This window comes from Batrachochytrium dendrobatidis (genome assembly GCF_000203795.2).
Source record: "Batrachochytrium dendrobatidis JAM81 unplaced genomic scaffold BATDEscaffold_2, whole genome shotgun sequence".
NCBI classification, from domain to species: domain Eukaryota; kingdom Fungi; phylum Chytridiomycota; class Chytridiomycetes; order Rhizophydiales; genus Batrachochytrium; species Batrachochytrium dendrobatidis.
The window spans coordinates 1364066-1384158 of NW_006281100.1; the positions used below are offsets into that span (position 1 = coordinate 1364066).

Consider the following 20093-nt stretch of genomic DNA (forward strand, 5'->3'; position numbering starts at 1 on the left):
ACTTTGCTGTCTGTTGAACGAAGCGTTTCAAGGTAGCGACCACTAGCAACTCTCCTTTTTCATTTTACATTTCACGGACAATCATGGCTGTGAGTGTTGCTTCCATCCATCCATCAGTATATGCATGCATCCTATCCATCCATCAGGACTCGAGAAATTCTGCACTCGGGTTAATCCATCCATCTCATCAGCACTAGGATATTTGAAACAACTTGATCAAGTCAATATGGAATGGTTATACATCTATATTGCTGCACAAGCATTTATTTATGCGCTCGCTTTTTCAAATTATGGGTGCTGCCTACTGGCATGATAGCTGAGCAAACATCAATTTAGCAGAGCTTTGTTCAAGTTCTAGTTGATAACTCGAGTCTGGATAGTGTTGTACTGGTTCTACTTTGTTTAAATCATGGACGACTAACTTATTCCAATCTCTTGTGGATTTTGTAATATGATCATTTGTATATAGGCCGACGCTGTCACAATCAGGACTCGCAAGTTCCTCACAAACCGTCTTCTTCAGCGCAAGCAGATGGTTGTTGATATCATTCATCCAGGATCTCCCAACATTTCCAAGACTGAACTTCGTGAAAAGATCAGCAAGGTCTACAAGTCTGAAACCGAGGTAACCCCATTGTGTGGTTCCAAGACTGCTCAATCAGTTTAATGTGTTTGGGCTGTATGCCAGACTTGAAGGTTTCTGCTGAATAGTGACTAACTTATACCAAAATAGAACGTGTTCGTCTTTGGTGTCAAGACCGCTTTCGGTGGTGGCAAGTCTACTGGCTTTGCTCTGATCTACGACACTCTTGATGCTGCAAAGAAATTTGAGCCCAAATACCGTCTTGTCCGTCACGGTCTTGCTGAGGCCAAGAAGACCAACCGTAAGCAGCGTAAAGAAAAGAAGAACCGTGCCAAGAAGTTCAGAGGAACCAAGAAGGCAAAGGCTTCGGCTGCCAAGAAATAAATCTGTCACAATTTATTGTCTTTTGGACGATTTATATGGAACCTTTTCTGTTTCTTATTTTGGATTTTAATGGCTTTTATTTTGCATAGTAATGAATCGACGTTTCAACCTGTGAATATAGCGTGTATTACATCTGTATTCACATAATATGGAGCACCAAGGATGTCTACAATAAAGTCAATCTCGTGGCATAATCGGTATCAATTCATCAGATTTACTGGTGATATGGAAACACTTGGTTTCCTAAACTACAACGTATTTGTGATTTAGGATACAAGAGTTGTATTGACAACAGCTGAACCTGATATCTGGATTGTAATGAGTCTGGTGATTGCACAATGTATAGTCATGTCAGCAAGTGCAATCTCCAAAACTATAGTTTACGTTATACAATAGCGTGTTTTATCGAGTTGAACATGTCAATCTGTAATAGGAAAACATATTTAATCATTGTTTATTCTAAAAAGAAGAGACAGCCATGGCGCAATAGCTCATTGCCAACCATTCCATGATTGGTGCAAAGCAAATGGTATTGAATACTCTAAAAACTGTCAAGCTCGACGCAATGATTTTGGTTGTTTCTTTAAATGAAGGTGACTAAACCATTCAACACTCGATGGGTTGCATCGAGGCAAAATTCAAGCAAAAAAATTGTGGGATGAGACAAGTTTTGAAAGATTCCTAGTGTGCATCTCACCACAACTCGGCCAAAATTAAAAGGTTTGCATACCATTGAAATAAAATAAATTTGGAATAAACTATTCCAAAATCAATAGCTACAAACGTTACATTTTAGCCAAGCAGGACAAAGTCGTAAACTAGTACAATTAACAAAGGCACTATGGTGATGGTTTTCAAGTCGAGGTAAATGTCGTCAATGCAGGCAATCCATCGGAAAACGGGGACGCACCCCTAATGTACATCAAAAGTCATGACGTGCATTTTCAACAATAAATCGCTTACATTGAACACAATAATTCCTCATAACACCAAAGTACCAATCATACAATAGAATACACTTGGTCTGTATCTAAAAAGCAAATCAAGCACCTATACTCGCACCTTGTAAAAATGACCAACATGCGCTTTTCCATATTACAGCTTTCAATACTAAAGAGTATCGATCCACCATCAAACCCAGCATTCTAAAGTGCCTAGATATTAGTGTTGCATATTATCATGACCCATCAGATATGAAATTACTCATGAAAACAACCCCGATACTTTCACCATTGCGCGCCAGTTAAACAACAGCAACTCGAATCAAACACCCAAGCGCGTTCAGTTAGTTTCTGTAATGGCATCATTATGATCAACAAGCAGAAATGCTTTCAAGACAATGAGAGTGTGCAACTCTACTAGAAAATAGAATGTATAGATTACTCCCTAGTAAAGGAAATGAATATATAAAATGGTAGAATATGCTATCCAAAAGCAAACAAATGAGACTTGTAAACAAAAAGTGACTAGAACACATATACAGCGAGTAAATGTGATAAAGACTGATGGTACAAGCAGAATGATGAACAATAAAACTTTCTATAATAAGATAGCTTTTTAGTCCCAATAGTCACCATTATAAGCTGCTTCTAAACATATTTGTATTAGACTAAACGCACGTATGCATATAGTCCATACTATTTATACAGTACCCATCTAAATCTAGCACAAGTCTTGCAAAGCCAAATTTGTCTGCGTTATGGATACAAGCTATGGTATTCATACACCATACTCGAAATCCCCGAGTTAAAAAGCTCAATCAACCATCAATTTTCTATTTTCTAGCATCATAATTGCAGATAACAACATCATTATCCTGTACAGCAACCTACTATAATATGCAAAAATGTCAGGGTTAAGATCACAGAAACACCTTATTGTATTCTAGTATTGTTCCAAGCAGCCTAGTTTTTTAAACCTAGCCTGCCATTATCATTTGAACAATAAACAGTTTATGAAAACTGCCAAGAAATACAATTAAGCTGCTTCTGAGAGTTTGAGGGGGGATGATGCAACTACAGAAATCCATTAGAACAACGCTTTACAAGTATTAGAGTACAAGTAGCGTAATGCAACTGTTTTCGTCCGAGAATTTACAAGCCTTGATCCGACTCAAATAAAAACTCATGCAACCATTGCAGACGGCAAAAGGAAAGTACCGCCAAACAAGGATATGTTGTGGTATACAAAGTAAAAGGGTTATGATCCGAGTAAAAATGGTTCAAGATCTGGTGAGTAGAATCATGAACGCAACACTAAAGCCAACGACAATATAGATGGCTGCTTTTGAAGCGACATCACTCTGACAAGTAATAAAAGCTGTAAAGCGACATATAGGTTATCCCTTGGTGAAGTACAAAGGTGCTTAGTAGATACATGGTGAGTGCACAAACTAGCCAGCGAGTTGAAGAGAGGGCAAGAGATGTCTGTCCGAAAACATCAAACTCTGCAATAACCGCTCATACAGCAAATGGCTGGAAGCAAAACTAGACCAGACAACCACACTGATTCGACACTAGTAGGATGAGATGCAAGCCCTCATGACCACACCACACTTTGGTCTTGTAGTGCAAGCATGAGAGCACATTCCACTAGTGTCGAGTCAGTTTCAATGGCATATCGCTTGAATCTTGAGTGCAAGGATAAAGAACAGCAGTAGATGACTAGTCCACCTCATCCACTACCACTGTACCAACCAACTAGTAGGGGCCAGTTCCAGGGAAGTGAAACAAGATGAACCAGAAAGCAAGTAAACACAAGCCAACTCACTATCCTATAATCACTTTCAGCCAAGTATTCAATGACATGTCCGTTGGTAAACCTCGGATTTACCTGAAAAACAACATACCGCCGTATTCACATAAAATGGATCATTAAATAAGGGGGTCATTACATAACAAGCAACCAAATCTCATGAAACAATTGGTGATGGTTTACTGGACAACATTGTTTTTGAACTCGTCAGTTTACTGGTCTTTCTTCTGGTGATTGGCATGTAGAGTTGCATTGACAACAGCTGAATCTGATATCTGGACTGTAATGAGTCTGGTGATTGTACAATATATGGTCATGTCAACAAGTGCAATATCCAAAACTATAGATTGTAAGCATCATATAATGGGTGTTGTGTTTATTGAAGTAGTTAATATCCAATAGAAGGAGCATTCAACCATTGTATATTCTGAAGCAAGAGATAATCACTGCAAGATGGTACAGAAAAGTACTCCATTTTACGTGGATACAGCTGTAAATTAAATATGAGTAGTCAAGCGAGAAGCTCCCCAATTCCATCCATTGTCGCCTGTAGATTCTGCAGATGAATGGGACGATGGTGAGACAAATGCTTCTTTGGTTGAAGCTGAGAAGCGCATATACGATGCCATATTAGAGCTGCTGAGTGAGCTTTGGTCTATATCGGTTTCTACAGAACCAACTGATCGTTCCAACGTTTCTGACAATCCCATAGATACGGGTTGCTTTGATGTAGCAGATCTTTCAAATGATGCCGATGTGCCTGATGATCTGTATGATGTGGTGATATAGCCTCTGCCTTGATAATGAGACAGAGTGGGATCAATGGTGGATGCGGATGAACTGTGGTATCTGCGAAATACTGCCATACTGAGAGTAAGAACTGCCACTACACCTGCTCCAACAACAGTAGGAAACAGCCAGGATGGGCCATTGTAACTAGAGCTAGACTGATCGTTTGCACCTGCCGATCCATCGCCTCCTGAAGAATTTGGATCGGATGTGAAAGGCTTGCGTTTTGGAGGTGAGCCAGACGATCCAGTATCGGGATTACTGCCACCACTCGTAGGTCCTTGAACGCCTACACCACTATCGCTGCTATCGTGAGATCCACCATTTCTTTGAATAGATGGCCGTAAAAGCACGCTAGGCATTCGATCTGGTAAATGGGATGGAACTGTCTGTGGCAGTGTGCCGTGGCTTGGCTCTGGACCATTGGAAGTAGGCTGAGAAATCGGTGAAAGAGTTGGCTGGAAAGTAGGCAAAAAAGTAGGTTTAGGGCTGGAGCTATGAGTAAGTGGAGGAATGCCATTAATGTCTGTTGAAGGCACAAGCAATCCATAGCTCGACTCGAGGACGAATAAACGGTTATGATTTTTGTCAACGTTTTTGTCACCTGCGCTTACATAGAACCACCGCGGATGAACCTTGTCGATATGAATAGGAGTTTCATCATCATCCTCTTCAATTCCATGATCATTTTCACTCAGATCTGGATAGTTGTCTTCGGTAGCATGAGTGGGCTGGGGTAAAGAGGATTGAGAAAGTGGCCAAGGTCCTTCGAAAGCATAGATGGCTTCAGGTGATGAATCATTAACTGTGGTACCAAGCAACTGCCACGATATGCCCTCCCATTTTATTCGTAATCTTTGGCGTTTATTAACTCTTAACCAGAGTGTTAATTGAGAGCCATCAGCCACAGTTGGATCAATCTAATGATAATCAACCACATAAATACGTTAATATGCAACCCAATCTTTTAAAGCGATCGCATTCAGAAAGCAGAAAGTTGCTACTAGTATATCAAGACAACTCCAGGCTTACCATTACTTGTCCAAGCACTCGATGGGCTTCAGGGTGATAGTACTGAAGAGTCACAGCATGATTGGCATGGCCATGGTGTACACCTTCAATACTGGGTGATGACAAGTGTTGGGGAGGAAGTTTCTGTAAAGGAAAAGCTCCTATGATTTGAAACAGCCAAGTGTACAAAAGTAGGATATGAATGAACATAACCACTGTATGCTGCGAATAAAACGATGTTTAATAAGAAAGAATAGAATAGAAGCAAGTTTACAATGGGGACCTCAAGCTAGCCTTTTGCTAGTTGCAATGAAAAGGAACCTTTTTGATTCTTGTGGGCGTTTCATATGAACGGGTTGAGCATACTTGAATCTAAAATGGTAATATTGGGGTTTTAGTTGAATTTCTTCAGTAGAGCGCGCAAGACATTATTTTCAACATGATGAGCAGTATGAGCGGCAATTAGCCCAATTACCTGACTCGAATCGATTCTAGCTTCATGTGATAATTGACGCGAAGCAAGCCATTTGGACACATGGCCATAATACTGAGTACCATGTGGAAGAACCCACGTGAGCTTATATTTGGTAATTGATTGCACTTGGTTGACTAGAGTTGCATCAGCCGTGCATCTTGGGCTACGCCAAATCATTGATTCTCCTTTCATGCTCACTTTCTTGGTTTTGGTTCTACCACACTTTCCACCGTCATCGCCATGCAACTAAACTACTGGTTACAACTAGCGACAAAGAGTATGAGGATGAAGAGAAACATCAGAAATTGTCAGCAACCATCGCTATCAATATATCATGTGTTTATAAGTACCCACGTAAAATTAATTCAACCACACTTTTGTGATTGGGTCTGGTTGCTTTCTTGGTGATGTCGTTTCGGAAATATCGGTGATTGTTCATCTGCTGATTTGAATGGCAGGAGCATCTATCGTTCATGTATCCTGTATCACGACAATAATCTGACTTGTTAACACAGCCAGTTTGACAAACGACTTGCTGTTTTTTTCGATTAGATATAAAACGACCCTTATTTGGTCTTGGCTGGCACGATCTTTGGCGTTCCACCCATAGTTGCGTTAATCTGAGCCAACTGTGCAATATTACGAACCAAAGACTCTTGTTCTGAAATGCTGCAACAGCTGCTTGTTTAATGCCATCAGAGCGTTGTGAGAACATGATGAAAGTGGGGCTTTCTATACAACCAAAAAATATTTTTCTTGCTTTCATCCCTTTTGTCTTTAGCTGTGAACTAATATCTGAATGAGTCATGCTTAACTAGTTTGACTAGTATGAGCTGACAATGGTTATCATTCATCTCCGTCTATCCAGCCTAGTGTTTTGGTTTGTAAGTGTTTCAAGTACATGATCGAGACTACTAATGTTCATTTGTTGAATAGGTAGTACAATCATGAATTAGAAGACTGAAATATCAGTCATGGATGTTTTAAACAAAATATCCATGCACATAGATTCTTTGCTTTTACCGCCGTATTCATACAAAATGGATCACTAAATAAGGGGGTCATTACATAACAAGCAACCAAATCTCATGAAACAATTGGTGATGGTTTACTGGACAACATTGTTTTTGAACTCATCAGTTTACTGGTCCTTCTTCTGGTGATTGGCATGTAGAGTTGTATTGACAACAGCTGAATCTGATATCTGGACTGTAATGAGTCTGGTGATTGTACAATATATGGTCATGTCAACAAGTGCAATATCCAAAACTATAGATTGTAAGCATCATATAATGGGTGTTGTGTTTATTGAAGTAGTTAATATCCAATAGAAGGAGCATTCAACCATTGTATATTCTGAAGCAAGAGGTAATCACTGCAAGATGGTACAGAAAAGTACTCCATTTTACGTGGATACAGCTGTAATATTCAAGTACCACAGGCTGTAGCTCATCCAGATGGCTTTTCATATTGATAGGCTCAAGCAAATAGTGGAGTTTGGCCACCTAACAGCCCAAACAAAGCTCCACGATATGTCGAAATTATACCCCTCATTGATTGACCATTTAATACACATTACATTCCAACAATAAGCACAAGCTTTATGCCTCTGGCACAGCCAACCCCTCCCTGGATGAATGGCAAGTCGGGCTGTTGATTGATATTCGTCAATGAGAACAAAGGGACTTGTCAAGCCTTATTTCTGTATTAGAGTATAAATACAATCAGAATTGCATTTCAAGCTTTACTGCATACTCTGACACTTGATTTTCCCCATATCGTCCTGTTTTGCAGATCGGGATTGGTGTGACTCTTCCCTTAATACCATTACATCTTGCTAGTCTATCCGCCTGAGCATTTCTGTAATCATCTTTATTTTAATCTTTAAACTTAATAACACGTCATGCCTAACCAGAGCAACGAGCCCGCCAACACCGCTGTATCTACAAACACCCCAGCAGAAAAACAACAGCAAGTCGATGTGGTATGTTTAACCAAGTTGATTGTCCAATTCCTTTCTATTCATGACATGGCTTAGGCCCTAATTCGTTTTTCGAAATGCATCGCCCTTTCCGTAACACCCTTCATTACTGCCAATTTACAGCTGTATTCATGTAAAATGGAACGCTTGTACTTTATCTTGCAATTTGCCTGTATTTTGCTTTGAAATAGACATGGCTGAGTGCTCTATCAGGGATTGACTACTTGAACTGCCACTAACACATTTTTACCTCGATCGAATTTCAGAATGAGCATCTACTCTCGCTCGAGGAAGTCGAAAAAAAATACTCTGTGTCAGTCGATGCAGTGAAACCCACATTGTCTAAAGGTCTTTCCCCAGCAGAGGCTATCAAGCGTCTGGAGCAATATGGTCCCAATCAGCTATCACCGCCAAAAAAACGACACCCTTTTCTGCGTTTCATGGATCATCTTCTCGGTTTATTCAATCTCATGCTTCTCGTATCGGGCATTGCTGCCTATATTCTGCTTGCCATCAACCCCTCTGCTAATGCACAAAATGTCTATGTCGGTGCTATTTTGATTATTGTTGCATTCATGAATGCAAGTATTGAATTCTATCAGGTTCAAAAATCTCAATCCATTCTTGAATCCTTTTTAAATCTCATTCCTTCTAAATGTTATGCTATTCGCGAGGCAAAGCTCGCACAAATCTCTGCTCTAGAACTAGTATTGGGCGACGTTGTGTTTATCAAATCTGGCGACAAGATTCCTTCTGACTTGCGTATTTTCTGGTCCAATGAACTCAAAGTAGACAATTCGTCTCTAACTGGTGAAGCTGAGCCTCAAGAACGTAACGCCAACAATGTCATGACAAGTCCACTGGAAGCAACTAACTTGGTATTTAACGGCACGCTCGTTGTCAATGGCGATGCTTATGGTGTCGTGATTCGAACTGGTGATAACACTGTGATTGGTCAGATTGCATCCCTCACGGCTAACGAGCAGCGTCGTAGTTCTCCGCTTTCGGATGAGATTGACACGTTTGTCAAGCTCATTACTCTAGTTGCAGGAATTGTTGCCATCATCTTCTTGATTATCGGTATTGTTGCCAAGGGTCAAAATGCTTCCCAAGCCCTCAATTTCGCCATTGGTACGTTTGTTTCGTTTGTACCCGAAGGTCTTCCGGCCACTGTCACCATGTTGCTCACTATTGCAGCAAAGCGTATGGCTGGTCGTAATGTGCTCGTCAAGGATCTGCAGGGTGTTGAAACCCTTGGTGCCATTACCCTTCTTGCTACTGACAAAACTGGCACTCTGACTCGTAACCAAATGACCGTGACTTATGTTTGGACTGGATCTCGTCTGTTTTATGCACAGAGTCAATCGTCTACCGAGGCGCAGCACGCTGTTCCCTTGGACATGGACCATGCTGGTGTCAATGAGCTGATTCATATGTCACTTTTGTGCTCTCGTGCTCGTTTTGAGTCCAACGATGGTCCAATTGCTACTCGTCCTATTCTTGGTGATGCTACTGAAGCTGGTCTTTTGCGCAACGGTGCTGCAAAACTTGTTGATTTCGAGTCTGTCGAAGACCGATTCCCCAAGATATTCGAAATTCCCTTCAACTCGGAAAACAAATGGGCCATGACGATTCATCAGAAAAAACATGCCAATGGCGAAATGATGGCTTACCTCAAAGGTGCACCAGAACGTGTTCTTCGTCTTTGCACTACCTTTTTTGATGGTACCAATGTCGTTCCTCTGACAGAACAACACAAGGCTTCGTTTGAAGACATGTATCAGTTTATGGCTTCCAAAGGACATCGTGTGCTTGCTTTTGCTGCTCTGGCTCTTCCCGGTGATCAGTATCCCGCCAATTTCGTGTTTACCAAAGACCCTGTCAACTATCCCAAAAACAATCTTACCTTTTATGGACTTGTTTCCCTTGAAGATCCTCCCAAGCATGGTGTACGTGAGGCTGTTGGTCACTGCCGTGAAGCTGGCATTCGTGTCATGATGGTTACTGGTGATCACCCTCTCACTGCCGAGGCCATTGGTCGCAAAATCAATCTCATGTTGCAAGACACCAAGGAAACCCTTGCCAAGAAGCGCAACGTACCCATATCACAAATTCCGGAAAGCGATGTGAATGCTATTGTTATTCATGGTGAAAAGATTGATGGTCTGACTGAAGCTGATTGGGACAATATCTTTTCCAAAGAAGAAATTATCTTTGCTCGTACATCTCCCAAACACAAGTTGCAGATTGTCAAGCATGCCCAAGCTCTCGGACACATTGTTGGTGTTACAGGTGATGGTGTTAATGATTCTCCTGCCTTGAAAAAGGCTGATTTGGGTATTGCCATGAACGTGTCTGGATCTGATGTGTCCAAAGAAGCTGCAGCCATGATTCTGATTGACGACAATTTTGCATCCACTGTCAATGGTATTGAAGAGGGTCGATTGATTTTCCAAAATTTGAAAAAATCGATTCAGTATACTGTTACACACACTATGCCTGAAGTGTGGGCCAACTTGCTCTATATCGTTGTTCCATTGCCGCTGCCATTGACTGCTATTCAGATTATTATTGTTGATCTTGGATTTGAACTGTTCCTTGCTCTTTCCTATGCCTGGGATCTGCCTGAATCAAAGACTGGTTTGATGAAACTGCGACCCCGTAAACCTGTTACTCCCGAGTCCATTGCTCGTACCAAGCGTATTGCTGCTCGTAAATCTGAAGGATCTGCTGAAGCACAAGGATTTGCCAAATTTACCAAGGCGATTTCTACTCCATTTACAGCCGTGTTTTGGCATGATTTTATGGAAAAGCGTGATGAAGAAACTCTTGTTGATTCTAACTTGCTTTTATGGTCATACCTTGAGGCTGGCACTATTATGTCGATCGGTTGCTTTGTTTCGTACTTTGTTGCCTTTTACTACTATCGTCGTATTTTACCGATCGATGCAGTCAACTTTGGCAACGTTTGGGGAACTGACAGTGGTCCTATTACACTATCGAGTGGCTTAGTCTTGGACAATGATGCTCAACTGAAAACGCTCTACTATGCACAATCTGGCTACTATCTTGCCATTATGATTCAGCAAAGTTTCAACATGTTTATTTGCAAGGCTCGCTTTGGTATTCCGTTTGGTTGGTTCATGTTCAGCAATATATACAATTTTACTGGTCTCATTGGCGGTGTTATCTTTACCATGGCAATGGTTTATATTCCACCTTTCAATGTTGCTTTTGGCACCAACTGGAGATTCCACCCCATCTTGTGGTTGATACCCATGGCATTTGGTATCTTTTTAGTCTTTTATGCTGTTGTTCGTATTCTCATTCAGCGTGCGCGCAATCCCATCAAGTATTCCAAGGATGTTGACGGTCTTCAAATGCATCCCACAAGATGGTCTACTGGCAGATAAACAACCGTCTTATTTTAATTCAACTTTTTCAAGCAAATTCTAACTAGCATTCTACCTACAAACTCTTGGAGTCATATAATAAAAATGCATAGCTTGAATTTTAAACATTTATTACACCTTTAGTAGGTTGTGGAAGGTTGAAGCGAATGTCAAAAGGTGTATTTTACTCAAATCAACAAGTCTAATTAAAATGAATGAATCTGTTCAAAGCTATAGTCTGATTTGTGCATCATACGATGAATATTGTATTTATTGAGGAATTGAGAATGCTAATTATAATAGAAAATCAACAAATATTTAACTGTTTATTCCAAAGTAAAACAAGGCAGTGAATACAGGTGTTTCATTTTACGCAAATATGGCTGTAAATATAGATTTTGATATCAATTATCAAAGCAATGTGTATATATTGCAACATATTTTAATGACTGGAGTAGGACCAACGATCAGTCATACAAAAACGCTTGCTATCACAGATGGATAGAATGGAATAAACCATATACATGCTTTTTAGAAATCTTTATACAAGAATTAGTGTAACATACCAAAAAGCATTCACATATTAAATCACAATATCAAAACTACCTTGAGTTCAAGCAAACCATGGTTATGCTGAGCGTGAATATCATCCGAGTCGATTCCGCTTGGAAGTGGAATCATTCTGTAAAATTTACCAAATCGTCGTTCATTTACATAATATTCGGCACCTTCAGCATTACAAGATCTTTCTGATAATCCATTGATAACAATCTAATCCATACAATGACACATATTGATGTGTTCAATTGAAAGTGTATCCATGAGAATGCTTAGCAGGTTTTGTCTAGACAAGTTATTGATTTACCTGATTTGGTCCTAGTTCTACTTTTACTTGATTTATAGCGATACCAGGAAGATCCATGCAGATTACAATATCGGATGGCGTTTCATAGATGTCGACGGATGGACACCAGTGCGAGTCCACTATTTCATATTTAGGATACTTTGAAAACCAAGGCATGCACTGATCAAGCCCAATATTTACATTTTATATTGTTATATAGGGGTTTTATCCAAGTTTCAATACATGAACATTACAAATGTATGGTGTGTTGGAAGCTTTACCTCCATATAGGGAGTGCTAAAGTCAACAGGATGTCCAGTTTTTCTGATAGGAAACATTGTTGAATACAGTATACCAGCTGGTTAAACTTGGTTGTACTATTTATTGGGTCAAGGAAAAACTACAATCCAAAAAGTTTAATTTTGACTTTTGAAAACTTGGGAAAAACTGGCCTCTAAATTTGCCAATTATTACGATTTTGTCATTACAAGCATCCAATAGCGGCACCATGAGTCAACCTAATGTTTCTAATACAAAAGAGGGAAGATTCAGTCATGATTCTGAAGATATAGATGCAGATTTGGTACTCCAAGGCGATGACGAAGACGAGAAGGAGAAGCAAATCCAGGTACATTCCCTATACACGCTTTGATATTCCCACTCAAATATATTACTGTGGTAATAAAAGGCAATGCACTATGACAGAATAAACATGTATTTACTGAACTTTGTAGAATTACATCTCGACTTCCAGGATGCTGTTTGAAGCCGACGGAGTGAATACGCTCACTGATACAGAAATCGCCAAATTTCTATATGCAAAAAATGGTCATCGAGGAAAAGCCATGTCTGCTCTATCAGAAACACTAGTGAGTTTTGATTATCAATGAGGCCTCGTATCATGACATGTATACAATAGCTAATAGTATGACTTGATGTATACCCAATACTATTTGCTTATCAACCAAGGCATGGCGAGCCAAGTTTAAACCAGAGACATTGCTAAAGGAAATATCGAGTAGTTTGAGCGAGTCTGGAAAGTTGCAGTTTTGGGGAAAAGCTCTAGATGGGTCACAGATCTTGATATGGACTGGTGCAAGACATGTTCCACCACGTACTGAGCAGGATATAGATTGTGAAATCCAGTTTTTGGTTCGCACGATTGAACATGCAGTACGTAATGGGCAAGTTTAATCTGGATTGAACATTATACTTCATACTGGTCTTTTCAGCAAAAGATGAACCTGTTTTGATTAACCTTGACTGAAATCGACTCTTTAGAACATTGACAAATACAATGACAATTATTTTCGATCGACAAAATATGCGGACAGATAAATCAGATCTAAAGATTGTTGCAAAATTAGTGCCAATATTGCAGAGTCATTATCCAGAACGACTGAGTCGCATGTATATATTTCCAACAAACATGCTTTTCAAGGTGGTATGGAACATGGCAAAAGGATACTTGGATCCAGTAACACTTTCCAAGGTAGAGTCGATATTTTATTGGAATTTCACAAATAGTAGTTTTGTGCATAGGCTAAACTTGTATCTCAACCGCATCAATAATATTTAGATTCATGTTAAAGAATCACCTGCATCATTGGCGGGATGGGTGTCTCGAGAAAACTTATTTGTTCGATATGGTGGATTAGCAAACGATCCATTCGAAACTGATACTGCACAATTATCAGAGGTTGCGTCAGCCATTGCGACACAAGGAAATATGCCAGTGGCAGATTCGAGTCAGCAACAAATGGATTCGGCAAATTCTGGAAATACATCAGTAGATGCCGTTTCTGAATGTATAGCAGACCAAAAAAGTTTACAATCTTCATATATTACAGCATCTTCATCTGAATCACAAAACGCGATTCAATCTATTCCCAAAAAGTTGGTTGCCAATATAGCCAAACCAATGGTTGATATTGAAAATGTATGGGAAGCACCCAGTGAGTTTCAACATATTTAAGATTAGATTGTCGAGGATAGAGATATAAACCTGTTAAACCAATGACTAATAAAGTATATCTAAATAGAAAACAATCAAGAAAATAGACTGTATTAAGCATTTGGTCATGGAGCTAAACGACACATTGTCCAAGATCCATGGGCTGCAGGATCATTGATACGATCCAAGTTAATATCTCGAGAGTACTTGAGACGATCGTGCAATCGAGAGCGTCGTCCCTGCCAGAATTCGACCACATCAGGAACAAGTCGATATCCACCCCAGTGAGGAGGTCTTGGAGGATCAGCATCATCTTGGAATTGTTCAACAAATGACTGATGTAGTGCCTCTAATTCTGACCTTCCTTGGATCGTGGTGCTTTGAGGTGAAGCCCATGCGCCAATGCGACTGCCCAATGGACGGGATGCATAATACTGATCGCTTTCAGCTGGGTCAATGCGGACAATACGACCTTCAAATCGAGCAGATCTCTGACCCCACCAAAAAGTCATTGCTGCCCATGGATTCTTCTCCATTTCCTGGGCTTTGCGAGAATCATAGTTGGTAAATATGGTCAGACCTCGAGCGTCAAGACCTTTAAGTAGAACCATACGACACGAAGGACGACCAGTCTCTGCAGATGCAGTAGCCAGAGCGACTGCATTGGGTTCAGCATCAGCAGGTAATTGAGTTTTTGCTTGGATAAGCCAGGCATTCAATAGCTCAAATGGGTCTTTTGGTGCTGCATCTTCAACTAGAACATCCTGTTCATAGGATATACGCATACTTGCCAACGATCCCGAATCCAGATCCATGTTGATGCTGCTGTAGATTGATACAATATTCAAATATGAATATCAACTGTTATTGCAGTTGTATTCATGTAAAACAAACCACTTGATTCACTGCCTTTTTTGCTCGGGAATAAACAATGGCTAGATATTCGTTGTGCTTTCTATTGGAGATTGACTGCAATCAACATACTGTCCATCATATAATAAACTATAGTTTCGAATTAAAATTATTCTATTTGGATCGTCATTGTACAACTACAGGATTCATTACAATCTAGATATTGGGACTATTGCCAATAAACTCATTTTGTATTTTAAAGACTCGAATACGCACTAGTTTAAAAACAATTCCAGGAATGCAACTCTACATGCCAATCACCAGGAGAAAGATGGATAGATTTGATATGAATTGACCAATCAATTCATGATGCTTTTACTATGCACTAAACTCTTGATGTTTTATTTTACATGAATATGGCAGTATTTCTGGTTGTATTTCAATTGGCTTCAAATCACCAAACTATTAGTCTAATTTCGCCCACGTGACTACTTTCAAACTGCCAAATCCTCACTAGTCGCATTCCTACAACCTTCACTCAATTGCCGCAGTGTTTGATTCAGGATGGCGTCTAAAGGTGCCTACAAGAGACTGACTAAAGAGTTTATGCTGATTCAGGCATCTCCTACTCCGTTTATTGTTGCAAAACCATTGGATAATAATATTCTTGAATGGTATGCTGTCAATTGCCCATGTCATTCCCTTTAGTTTGCTGGACTATCAGACTGCCAGTAGTAATATAAAGGGGCGACTTTATCCACCAATTCGACCCCTCGTCTCTAGTACTATTTGCAGAATCAACAGTGCCATGAACTGCATATTTTATATCCATACTTCAACTTACATGATTACTTTGGAACTATACGTCTACTTTACACTTTAAATTCAGGCACTATATTTTGACTGGACCTCCTAATTCGTTGTATGAAGGTAGGACTTGCTTTACCATGCATCTCTGGTATTGGCATTTATTCAAGAGGATTATCTTGTCTGCTCAATATTTACAAGTACTTATTGGATATGCAACCTGTATGCGTTTCTTGACTCTACCACCTTGATTGAATGCTTTGCTGCTGGATGCAATTCTTAATCATACAGGAGGTACGTTTTGGATTCTTATTTGATTATAGGCTACTTGTTACTGATTTCCTGACACTATTTAATAGGTCAGTATCATGGCAAGCTCAACTTCCCTTCAGACTATCCATACAAGGTTTGATTATAATAGTTTAGGCGAAAACTATTGGAATGGTTTATTTTGGATAAGCTAACTTGTGATGAATACCAGCCTCCAAGTATTAAGATGATGACACCGAATGGTTAGTTTAGACTTGATCATGATGGCCAATAGAGAGATTGAATTGTTTATAGGACGGTATCAAAGCTAAATTACCTTTTCATATCAAACTAGGTCGATTTCAAACGGATTTTAGGCTTTGTTTGACAATGAGTGATTATCACCCAGGAAGTTGGAATCCAGCATGGTCTGTGTCGACCATTCTTACAGGGCTATTAAGCTTTATGGTAAGGGATGCCGTGTATGCGTATGTCATTAGATGCTTTACTACATCATGTCATTAAACTCGTGGATATTGTTGGAAACAATAGCTCGAGGACCATGCAACCACAGGAAGTATCACCACATCATCAGCAGAGAAACGGCAGTTGGCGAGCAAGTCCAAAAAATGGAATCTAAGCAGTCCCAAATTTAAGGAGGTTTTTCCAGAGGTCTGCAGAGAAATGGAGGAAGAAATGAACGCCAAAGCAGCAGGACAAAATCTCGACTCGTCCAAGTCTACCAAGTCCTTATCATCTGCACGAATGAGTTCCTCATCATGCCAGCTGAGTCAACGACACAACTCTACTGGTGCTGTAGTAGGATCAGCAAGAGGGAGTGAGACGGAGCCTGCAAGATTGGTGGCAGCGCCTAGCAAAAAACCATCGACTCCATGGTCGTTTCGATCACACACAATAGGAGCAGTGATTTTATGCCTGGCATTATATCTGATCACAGTCAAGATCTTTAGTCGAACACAATAGCATTCCAGACTGGCTGTATATGCATGACTAAGATATGGACTAGTTTAACTTTGGAAATAGAAGGATGAAGCTGCTCCAAAAAGTTTAAACTCGACATTTCGATCGAGTCTATTGCTATCACCAGTTCATCCCGCTTTTGCTACCCAGTATCATTAACTTCATGCCAAAGTTTACTGTTTTCTGAATGACCATTGCACGACTACTGCCAAATAAAACCACTTTTGATTTACAAATTGAGAAAACCAACCTGTCAGCACAACTATTCAATCTACTGTTGGTTATTTTATTGTTTGCTACCACATGAGTGTCAATACTGCATCTATTCCACACTTGGTTGCTACCAAGGATTATTCTCAACTAGCCTCTGTTTGTGAAATCCTTGAACAGGAGCAGGACCTTTTCCTTGTTACGGGAGCTCAGTCTGTTCCTGACTTGCGTATTCCCACTTGTCTGCTTGCTTCTTACATTATCCTCAACGATTTGGGTGCAGCCAGATACCTTGTTCAGCGCACTACCAATCCTCACCGGTCAAAAGAGTTTATGGCTCTAGCCTTGGTCAGTGTCCACCTTTGGAAGAAGGATTTGGAGGCTGTTTTAATTGCCCTGGACAACTTGGATATTATATCCACCACTGCTACTACGACTGGAACTGATATGGATAGAAACAGTGATGGATCCACAGGGAATAGCCAAGAGCATGCTACACAAGATGATTGGATGTATAGGTTGCTAGCGTTGGTCAAAGATACTGTGAGAACCAGATCGTTGGGACTGATTGCATTAGCTTATTCAAGCATAAGCATACCCCACTTTTCTACTTTGATGGGCGTTACTGCAGATCAAGTTGAATCTGTAGTGGCATCGTTGGGCTGGAGAATACAAGAAGGATTTATTTTCCCATCTCCTTCAAAAACACAGTCTACTAGCAAGAAGCATGCAGCATCACGACCTGGATTGGATCGAATTTCTACACTTGCAGAATACTCTATACAGCTTGGACTGTAATTTGAATCATTATGCTTTAGATTACAGCCATATTCATGTGAAATGAAGCACCATCTTGTAATGATTGTGTCTGGAATAAATAGTGATTAAATATTCGTTGCATTTGTTCAGAGCTGATTGATATTCCTTTGACAAATTGGCTTTTATTCTACTCAATCTTCTGCTGGGTTTAAAATGAATGGTGCTTTATATTTTACGACATTGCTGAGTGTTGAAGGTTTACAGTCCATTTGTTGTTTTGCCAAAAAGTCGAAACAATACTGTCGAGTAAATGGAGTTGTCACTTCATCAAGACGACTGTTTACTATACACCAACCCCTGTTTAGTTTTCATTTTGCATGAATATGGCTATAAGGTATTTCAAATTAACCCAACCATTCGTAGATTATGACAATTTATTATGTATTGCTGAAGCCAAATTGTTGGCAAGTATTGACGTGAATTTGGTCTAAACTAGAAAATACAAAACAACGATTACTAGGCAGTTGGCATTACCACAGGACTGCTGCTGTTCTCATGGGTCTTTCTAATTCCAGCTCATTCTTGCTGATTACCTGCGTCTTGGTGCTATCATTTTTAATACCTGAATTACTTGCTTCCTATGGAGACCAGGACGACCGATTCCAACTATGTGCAGCAAAGTGCATCAACAGAGACTGTAAATCCACCCCATCCACTAAGCACCTATCTCTGATACTAAGGCTTATGCAGTGGGACTGTCCACAAGATTGCAGATATCACTGCATGCACCTACAAACACAGATAAACCAACAAAACAACGAGCCCATCGAGCAGTATTATGGCAAGTGGCCGTTTGTGCGTATCCTGGGCATGCAGGAGCCTGCATCTGTCGTCTTTTCTATATTGAATGGATTACAACACTATAAAGGCTGGCAGAAATTCACTCGAGGTACCAAACACTCCCATTATCCTTATATCACTCTCATGAGGATCAATGGGTTTTTGGCAGTCAACAGTTGGGTCTGGTCAGTGATCTTTCATACTCGAGATTTCCCCTTTACGGAACGCATGGATTACTTTAGTGCCATGGCATCTATTCTGTTTTCATTGCATCTTGCTGTCGTGCGGATATTTGGGCTCCGCTCCACCCGTGGTTTTATTCGCATTATACTCATGATCGTCTGCTACTGCTTCTTCATCTTCCATATCTTTTATCTCACTCTTTTTAATTTTGATTATGGCTACAACATGTTTGCCAGTGTGATCGTCGGTGTTAGTCATACTATGTTGTGGTGGACTTGGGCTTTGGCCAACTGGAGATCTCGTTCTAGCTATGCTTGGAAGATTATTGTAGTTGGACTAGCTGTATCCATGGCCATGCTCCTTGAGCTCATGGATTTCCCTCCACTTTTTGGCTTGTTTGATGCGCATTCGTTGTGGCATGCTGCCACCATTCCAGTCATTCCGTACTTGTGGGATTTTTATTTGGATGATGCATTGTATATCATTCCTATAAAAATTCCTTGACTGCAGAATGAGAACTGGCCAGAAAGCTAAAGCATGACGTTGATTACCCATTTATGTACAGTGGCTATAAAAGCGTTTGATGCTTTTAGCAGCTATCATTATCCTCACATTATTTAAATAGTTCTCGATGAATACTTCTAATTTTATATTTTATGGCTGTATTCACGTAAACAGATCACTATCTTGTAATGATTGTCTTGGAATAAACAATCGTTACATATTCATTGTTGTTGTTGTTGGAAATGGATTATTTGTTTTATTCAAGCTACAAGTTGTTTGGTGTCTGGAATGGCTCAGCACACACAGTCATTCCAAACACCAAAGTAATTGTCAGCAGGGTTCAAGAATGGACAGTATGATGCTGTATAGTGTAGTTCCAAACCTCGCGCTGTTTATTGAATAGTTGGTAAACCATGTCTAATTAGAGTTATTTTGTGGAATGGAATGTTGTCTAGAATAAAGTGACCGTTTGGGAATGTTGCATGTCTTAATATTACAGCATTCACTGCTGTCTTGATCAATCTCTCAACACATTGATCGT

General features: G+C 40.0%; 9 protein-coding genes across 9 annotated transcripts; 6 read left to right on the forward strand and 3 right to left on the reverse strand.

The window, feature by feature from the left end:
• Nucleotides 1-83: 83 nt before the first annotated feature.
• On the forward strand, nt 84-967 carry BATDEDRAFT_86668 (uncharacterized protein; the record flags this gene model as incomplete). The annotated part of the gene is made up of 3 exons (XM_006676884.1): nt 84-89; nt 470-625; nt 734-967. 3 exons carry the CDS (start codon nt 84-86, stop codon nt 965-967), a joined length of 396 nt encoding a protein of 131 aa, XP_006676947.1.
• Nucleotides 968-4070: 3103 nt separating this feature from the next.
• BATDEDRAFT_34480 (uncharacterized protein) lies at nt 4071-5731 on the reverse strand (the record flags this gene model as incomplete). Its single annotated transcript, XM_006676753.1, has 2 exons — nt 4071-5430; nt 5543-5731. 2 exons carry the CDS (start codon nt 5729-5731, stop codon nt 4219-4221), a joined length of 1401 nt encoding a protein of 466 aa, XP_006676816.1. The 3' UTR covers nt 4071-4218.
• Nucleotides 5732-7899: 2168 nt separating this feature from the next.
• BATDEDRAFT_86311 (uncharacterized protein) lies at nt 7900-11486 on the forward strand (the record flags this gene model as incomplete). The annotated part of the gene is made up of 2 exons (XM_006676885.1): nt 7900-7980; nt 8244-11486. The coding sequence occupies 2 exons, from the start codon at nt 7900-7902 to the stop codon at nt 11388-11390; spliced, it is 3228 nt and encodes a 1075-aa protein (XP_006676948.1). The 3' UTR covers nt 11391-11486.
• A 471-nt stretch (nt 11487-11957) lies between these two features.
• BATDEDRAFT_86406 (uncharacterized protein) lies at nt 11958-12551 on the reverse strand (the record flags this gene model as incomplete). The annotated part of the gene is made up of 3 exons (XM_006677012.1): nt 11958-12140; nt 12235-12393; nt 12495-12551. 3 exons carry the CDS (start codon nt 12549-12551, stop codon nt 11958-11960), a joined length of 399 nt encoding a protein of 132 aa, XP_006677075.1.
• A 170-nt stretch (nt 12552-12721) lies between these two features.
• On the forward strand, nt 12722-14188 carry BATDEDRAFT_23061 (uncharacterized protein; the record flags this gene model as incomplete). Its single annotated transcript, XM_006676630.1, has 5 exons — nt 12722-12841; nt 12948-13082; nt 13183-13386; nt 13595-13705; nt 13793-14188. The coding sequence occupies 5 exons, from the start codon at nt 12722-12724 to the stop codon at nt 14186-14188; spliced, it is 966 nt and encodes a 321-aa protein (XP_006676693.1).
• Nucleotides 14189-14292: 104 nt separating this feature from the next.
• BATDEDRAFT_23062 (uncharacterized protein) lies at nt 14293-14982 on the reverse strand (the record flags this gene model as incomplete). The annotated part of the gene is made up of 1 exon (XM_006676631.1): nt 14293-14982. The coding sequence occupies one exon, from the start codon at nt 14980-14982 to the stop codon at nt 14293-14295; it is 690 nt and encodes a 229-aa protein (XP_006676694.1).
• A 601-nt stretch (nt 14983-15583) lies between these two features.
• Nucleotides 15584-17297, forward strand: BATDEDRAFT_34481 (uncharacterized protein; the record flags this gene model as incomplete). Its single annotated transcript, XM_006676754.1, has 6 exons — nt 15584-15693; nt 15909-15950; nt 16184-16232; nt 16308-16338; nt 16431-16543; nt 16628-17297. The coding sequence occupies 6 exons, from the start codon at nt 15584-15586 to the stop codon at nt 17057-17059; spliced, it is 777 nt and encodes a 258-aa protein (XP_006676817.1). The 3' UTR covers nt 17060-17297.
• A 62-nt stretch (nt 17298-17359) lies between these two features.
• On the forward strand, nt 17360-18064 carry BATDEDRAFT_23064 (uncharacterized protein; the record flags this gene model as incomplete). Its single annotated transcript, XM_006676632.1, has 1 exon — nt 17360-18064. The coding sequence occupies one exon, from the start codon at nt 17360-17362 to the stop codon at nt 18062-18064; it is 705 nt and encodes a 234-aa protein (XP_006676695.1).
• A 479-nt stretch (nt 18065-18543) lies between these two features.
• BATDEDRAFT_18873 (uncharacterized protein) lies at nt 18544-19775 on the forward strand. Its single transcript, XM_006676512.1, has one exon. The coding sequence runs from the start codon at nt 18581-18583 to the stop codon at nt 19550-19552; it is 972 nt and encodes a 323-aa protein (XP_006676575.1). The 5' UTR covers nt 18544-18580; the 3' UTR covers nt 19553-19775.
• The last annotated feature ends 318 nt before the right edge of the window (nt 19776-20093 follow it).